The sequence below is a fragment of the Herpailurus yagouaroundi genome, unplaced genomic scaffold, assembly GCF_014898765.1.
Source record: "Herpailurus yagouaroundi ecotype Mexico unplaced genomic scaffold, PumYag 185, whole genome shotgun sequence".
NCBI classification, from domain to species: Eukaryota; Metazoa; Chordata; class Mammalia; order Carnivora; family Felidae; genus Herpailurus; species Herpailurus yagouaroundi.
In genome coordinates, this window is record NW_024412416.1 from 2,996,099 (window position 1) to 3,003,172 (window position 7,074).

The window sequence follows — 7,074 nt, forward strand, 5'->3', positions numbered from 1 at the left end:
GGGGGGGGGGGGCGCGCCTGGGGCAGGCAAGCGGAGGGGGGGGGTGGGGTGCTGCAATGGGAGCGAGGGGTACCGCGATGGGAGCGGAGAGGGGGTGGGCAGTGGGGAGCCGCGACGGGAGCGGGGTGGGGGGGGGGGCAGACGGGCGCTGCAGCAGCACAGGTGGGTGGCAACGGTGAGTGTGCTGTCGCGGACAGCCCTGAGGTGGAGGAGGTCGCCAGGGGACCGGATGCAGGGAGGGAACGCATGGGGTCTGAAGGCCGAGCCTTGCTTGGGGCGTCCCACCCCGGAAAAGTCAGGGCGAGGAGCCGGGAAAGACGCGAAGGATGGGCGGCCAGGGAGACAGGGAGAAAAGCACAAGCAGGGGGAAGCCCGAAGTCACGAGAAGACGGTGTCTCCCGGGGGGAGGAGTGATCTGCGCCGTCAGACACTCGTGACGGATGCGGTCAGAGGGTTTAACGAGGACGCTCAAGAGGGGCCCCGAGAACAGCGGCCGAGTGGTTCTGGGCTGGAGGCTGCACATCTAATCGGAGGGAGAGTGGAGGCCGCGAGTCCTTGCAGCTGCCTGTCATGGAGCCTGACGGAGCCTGGGACCGGCGGGTCCCCTCTTGTGGGGGCCAAAGAGAGGCCCGGCCGTGGAACCCCTTCCGCGGCCCCCAGGGACCCAGCCATGGTGGCGGCAGAGCAGCTCAGGGACACACCGTTGCTCGTCCAGGGACCGGGAGACAGGGTCACCAGGAGATCAGGAGACGAGACCGGGGCAGAAGGGAGGCGTCTCAGAGCCTCCGCTCTCCCAGCCCAGCGAGGACAAAACGGCCGTGGCAAAACCCCGACTTTGGCAGGAAAAGAAAACTGGCAACAGGGCCTTCTGTGGAACTGTCCGTGGAATCGGCCACCGGGCTAACTGGTCTAGAGCAGCCTGGGCTTGGGACGCTTAACCAAGCCCCTGCCGAGTCCACCTTCAGCTCACCTGCTTTCAGGGCCTGGGTTTCTGGGGGAAGAGAGTCAAACGTCTGTGATCCCGTGCACATCAGCTTCTCCACCCGTTCGGCCGTAATGTCCAGGGGGCTAGGAAGTTTCTGACACACCATCGCTGAAGTTGGAGGTTAAGGACTCATAGTCGTGAACAAGTGCCCTCCACCCAGGCACAGACTCACAGCACACGCCGACTCCTGAGGTAGCAGTGGACAGCCACACACAAAACGCCTGAGCTGTCAAACATCGCGCGTCACGTCTCAAAATACAGACACAAGTTCAGGGAGTTCGTGGACTCTCTCAAGCCCAGGGAGGATTTTTTTTTTTAATTTTTTTTTAATGTATATTTATTTTTGAGAGAGAGAGAGATACAGAGCACCAGTGGGGGGGGGGGGGGGGGGGGGGGCAGAGAGAGAAGGAGACACAGAATCCAAAGCAGGTTCCAGGCTCTGAGCTGTCAGCACAGGGCCTGACACGGGGCTCAAACCCACGAACTGCGAGATCATGACCTGAGCCGGAGTCGGGCGCTTAACCGGCTGAGCCACCAGGTGCCCCGTCCCAGGAAGGACTCTGAAGACAGACATCCTAATACACTGACAGCCCACGGAACAAGTGAGAAGAGCTCAGTAGCTTGTCCTAAAATTTTTTCACATGGTTTCAGTCTCTACAAACTTTCATGAAACAACATCAGCCGCCGGCTATGACACGAGAAACTCCCCTCCCCGAGCCAGTGTCACTGCAGGTGTGGGTCCATCCCAGCTCCGGGCTGAGGTGCCACTGCTGGCCCACGCCCGGGACACTGTACCACAGCCCACCGGGGGCTGCTTGGGACACGCAGATCAATGAAAAGAAGATAGTTTACCTATAAAATTACTTTAGTTGGGACACCTGGGTGGCTCAGTCAGTTTAAGCCTCTGACTTCGGCTCAGGTCGTGATCTCACGGTTCATGGGTTCAAACCCCGCGTCAGGCTCTGTGCTGACAGCTCAGAGCCTGGAGCCTCTTTCAGATTCTGGGTCTCCCTCTCTCTCTGCCCCTCCCCCACTCATGCTCTGTCTCTCTCTCTCTCAAAAATAAATGAATGTAAAAAAAATTGTTTTAGGGGCGCCTGGGTGGCGCAGTCGGTTGAGCGTCCGACTTCAGCCAGGTCACGATCTCGCGGTCCGTGAGTTCAAGCCCCGCGTCGGGCTCTGGGCTGATGGCTCAGAGCCTGGAGCCTGTTTCCGATTCTGTGTCTCCCTCTCTCTCTGCCCCTCCCCCGTTCATGCTCTGTCTCTCTCTGTCCCCAAAAATAAATAAATGTTGAAAAAAATTGTTTTAATTACTCTAATGTATCTCAAATCAAGTCTTCCTCGAATCAGTAATATAACAAGAAATACCAATATGCTAAGAAAATATGGCACTAAAATGAAACACTGATCTGACATACACATCTAAACTATCTAGTTACACATAAATGTTAGTAAAATAAAATTTTTTGTTGTCACAGTCTACTAAACAAAAAGACACATCTTCCTGAAAGAACATTCATTTGAATTGGTATTAGTAAGAATAAAAATTAGCATCAGAATATTCATTTTTAAAAGCATTAAATACAGTTTCGTGGTGGAATACGAAATAACCACAGAAGACTTACTTTGATTTTTTTTAATGTTTATTTCCAAAGGAGAGAGAGAGCGTGAGTGGGGGAGGGGAAGAGAGAGAGAGAGAGAGAGAGAGAGAGAGAGAGCGTGAGTGGGGGAGGGGCAGAGACACACATACACACACACACACACACACACACACACACACACACTCCAAAGCAGGCTCCAGGCTCTGAGCTGTCAGCACAGAGCCCGACGCGGGGCTCAAACTCACAAACCGCGAGATCATGACCCGAGCCGAAGTTGGACGCTCAACCGACTGAGCCACCCAGGCGCCCCACAGAAGACTTACTCTGGATTGAAATGTGTTACTTCCAAAGGATTTCCTGTTTGCCAGTCACATGTTTTTCCTGTTTTGTCAAAACTATCACTTCATTAAAAACCATCAGGACAAAGGATACCAAGCACAGCATGGGAAATGGGCAGCCACTGGCTGCAAATGGCATTGATCTGAACTTTAGGATCAGAATGTCGTGCCTCCCGGGCTCCAATCTTCAATCCTAAAGAAGTCACGATCCTATCAATTTTTTCTTTGTCCCTGTAGGAAACATACAAACAGGGAGGTCACAGAGAGACACCAAGGGGCAGAGAGGAACACGAATGCCACATTCTGACACACTTCCTCCAGACACACTCCTTCCACAAGAACTAGGCACACTTCCGGGGCGCCTGGCTGGCTCGGTTGGTTGAGCGTCCGACTTCGGCTCAGGTCACGATCTCACAGTTTGTGAGTTCGAGCCCCGCATCAGGCTCTGTGCGGACAGCTTGGAGCCTGGAGCCTGGAGCCTGTTTTGGATTCTGTGTCTCCCTCTCTCTCTGCTCCTCCCTGGCTCGTGCTCGGTCTCTCTCAAAAATAAACATTAAAAAAATTTTTTTTTTTTTTAAATAAAAAAAAGAACTAGACACGCTTCCTCCCCACGTACTCCTCCTACAAGAAACTAGACACACCCGGAAGGGGCTCCAGCCACAGTGGAGGACGGCTCAATCTCTACTCCATTCCTTCCAATGACCCCTTCTTCAGAGCCCCTTGGAGCACGAGCCCAATCCCCTTAGCGAGCTATGGTGATTGGAGAGGCAGTTTTATGTACGAGTGCTGGAAGTCACAGTTCCAACTCCAGATAACTCTGAATGACAATTTACAAAGCAAACCTTCTTTCTACTTGTATCAGGCAAGTCGGTTCCCAAGTTCCCTGTGAATGATCCTAGATGTCAAATACCCTTTCCACTACAAATACGATTTCATCTCAAACTGGGTTTATACAAACAAAGGTCCAGTGTTTCCCTCCACCCATCTCGTCTATATCCACGTCTCAGCCCTCCAGAAGCACAGACTGCTCCTCAGTCCCTTCCACGACCTTTACCTGCACCACATGCCCTTCTACCTTGGACCCCAGGACCAGCCCATCTGTGAAGGGTCCATTCCCTTGCTCCGTCCAGCCCAGCTCTGTGAAGCGACACCCATCACGCTGGAAGGGAGGCAAATCACAGCGCCCAAAGACCCAGCACTACAGCAGTCTTACCTTTTCAAGACCGCATCATACAAACTCCATACATTCTCCAGGATCAACTGTACAAATAAAGGTTTCTTTCCTTTCGCCTGTAAAAAAGAACACACGTACTTAAGTTTCCCAATATTCAACAGGCAGCCTACATACTCATTCTCGACGTGTTGTATTAACGTGTCTCGTTTCTACCAGAAGATGTTTACTTAGCAGTAAAGTGGCAGAAAGCAGTTATAAATATGCACTAAACAGCCAATAATCTGCAGTCAGTAACAACCACTGTTCTCTTCCTCTGGGAACCAGAGACTCGACAAACGACGAGACCGGCTGGGGGTCAAGTCGCTGGGACCGCCGCCTCCCCCCACTGCCATCAGGGGGCACACGATGCCCACACCGGCAGCTGAAAATTCACTCCGCGTGTGCAGGTCCTTCCACGAACTTCTTCCGAACAATGTTCTTAAACATGGAAAACGCTAAACTTCAAGGAAGAGGGTAACAGAAAAACAAAAAGCCCTATCGTTTCTCTTACCAAAAAGGTCTATGCAAAATAATGGCAAGAGCACCAGCAGAAGGATGCCCTCACACACACGGGAGACGGAACATAAACGGACGCCCCCTTGCTCGAGGAGGTAAGAACTACTGTCCCCATTTCACAGAGGAAAGAACAGAGACAGAGGCCACAGGGCCGAGACTCAGCCACAGACTCGGACTCTCGACCCACCTCGCCACGCTGGCTCCTTTTTAAAATATACCGTTTATGAAAAGCTTTTAATGGCAAGGGGAGATGTTCACAGTATGATGTGAAGCAAACCACCAGCTCCGTTATGGAAATAACAGAATCAACTGAGGGATGTATGTCTCTATCCTATGAGAACGCACAAAATTAAAACCACACCATTAGCAGTGTTGGCTTCTGTTTTTTTCTTTTTCTTGTGGCTTTATATTCACAAGCATTTTCTAAAAGGAATATACGTGCTCTTCCGTGAGAATGAATTTATAAAATCCTGAATTTTACATTAAAACAACAACCCGGCCGAAAGGAAGTATCCTTCGAGGCTCCGTGACTCGGCATCCCCTCTGCCTACAGAAGGAAGGGCTGGGCAGTAGCCACCTCTCCCCGTGAGCACACGCGGTGACCAGCGCTTGGTGGGAGAGAGGCCTCAGCGGAGCCTCGGGGTACAGCTTGCTCCGAGAGCGCGTCTCTTTAAACACCCAGTATTTAAAGAACGACACTTGGAAATGAGACACATGAGCTTTAACCAAAGGTGTACAGGAAAAAGCCCCTCGTGGACTGACCCACGTGAACCAAGGACAGTAAAGGTGTTACCGCGCAAGTCTCAACAGGGCGAGAACGTGCCACATCACCTGATCGACCTTCATAATCTTCTTGGCCTTCATGTTTATATAATAATCTCCCCACAGGGTTTTCATAAGGACTTCTTTCCTGATGCCAATTTTCTGACTGTAGATTCTGGCAAAGTGCTCGATCCTGGAAGGAAATCAAGTGTTCTTGTCACCGATAACAATAATCAAGTCCGAGCGCAGCTGACACTGGAGCGTTTCCGAGGCAGGTTCAGCGGACTCTAAACGCACCGCGGACGCAGTCGTTTCCACCGTCCGAGAAGCTGGTACCGGCACCCCCGCGTTTTACGGGAAAGGCGGCGGCACCGAGATACCACGCAGGTACCACCCGACGCGGCTGCCCACGCCCCCGGGCACCCGCTCTGCGTTCGCGGGAATCAGAAGGCGTGCAGCCGCTCCCCGTCTTACATCCGCACCTGTGAAAGCAGGCAAGAGGCACAGGGGCCGAGGAGACAGGGCCCCGGCTGCCCCCTGCAGCCACGCCAGCGCCAGCGTTAAGCTCTGTCTCAGCCCCTCCCTGCTCTGGGTTGCCTGTTGCTGCTCACAAAGGGAAACCGCCAGAGCCCGCCGGAAAAGGCTTTTTGGCATCCTGGGTTGAAAACACATGCACAAGTACTCAACTCTCCTGGGCCCGCGGCGAAACCAGTTGGCACCAGCTTCGCTCCCTGGCCACATGAGAGCAATGACCGGACAATTAAGGGCACCGTATATAAGGTCTGTGCCATCCGGACGGAAGACCTAGGGAAAAAAATCTCTTCTCCGCGGGGAGCAGCCTACTGAGCATGAGCTGTGAGTCCAGCTCTCAAAGTACCAGCATCTTGGAAGATGCCTGCCGTTCTCCCGCCGCACAAGGAGTCCGAAGGCAACACACCCCGGACAAATCTTTCCGCATCCGCCAGCAGCCGCGGTCATGCCAGAACCGGGGGTTAACCGCAACCTTGTCCTGTTATAGCTGACACTCTCCGGCGACAGCGGAGGCCTGGGACGAGCAGGAGGTGGACAGAGGGGAGGAAGTCACTAATGACGGTCGGAGCCGGCAGTGTGACGAGGGTCAGGCTGCAGCTTAGAAGCAAAAGCACGTGCTACAGAATCCGAAGATAAACACCCAGTGTCCCCCCTCCCTGGGGGCGAAGGGAGAGGAAATACCCAACTGGGAATTAAACTTCAAGCTCTACGGTCACAGGCCGCTGGTGCTCCGGAGTTGGCCTCGACGGGCCACGACCTCAAAGCAATTGGCGATTAGAAACTTCACTGCCCGCTTGATCCAACAGCTATTTGTTCGGCTGAAGTTTTTAAAAATTTTTCCAAAACTTTAGTTTCTATTGTCATTTTATTTACATTTATCTATAAACTGCCTACGCTGTAGACACACGCTCCGTATTATCATTGCCACACTATTACCATTTTTTTTGTTTTTGAAGGAGGGAACCCTCCTCTCCATAAATTCGTGCCTCACGGCACAGACCGACAGCTTTCCCGCCGTGGAAGGCTGGAAGGAGCGGCAGCGGTCTCTCTCGCAGTAGTAGGGGCTACTCCACATATGAGGCCAGGGGCCGAACGCACGCAGTTCCCAAGCCTCCAAACAGAAACAGA

At 53.0% G+C, this 7,074-nt stretch overlaps 1 protein-coding gene across 1 annotated transcript in view; it reads right to left on the minus strand.

The window, feature by feature from the left end:
- Nucleotides 1-5,608, minus strand: part of EFL1 (elongation factor like GTPase 1) — a 94,433-nt gene extending 88,825 nt beyond the window's left edge. Inside the window, exons 1-4 of the mRNA XM_040493495.1 lie at nt 5,485-5,608; nt 4,138-4,214; nt 3,019-3,155; nt 971-1,093 (exon numbers count right to left, since the gene is read on the minus strand). Of these exons, the coding sequence (XP_040349429.1) occupies nt 971-1,093; nt 3,019-3,155; nt 4,138-4,214; nt 5,485-5,550 (403 nt within the window). The 5' untranslated portion in view covers nt 5,551-5,608. The remainder of the gene's footprint in view (nt 1-970; nt 1,094-3,018; nt 3,156-4,137; nt 4,215-5,484) is intronic.
- Between the last annotated feature and the right edge of the window lie 1,466 nt (nt 5,609-7,074).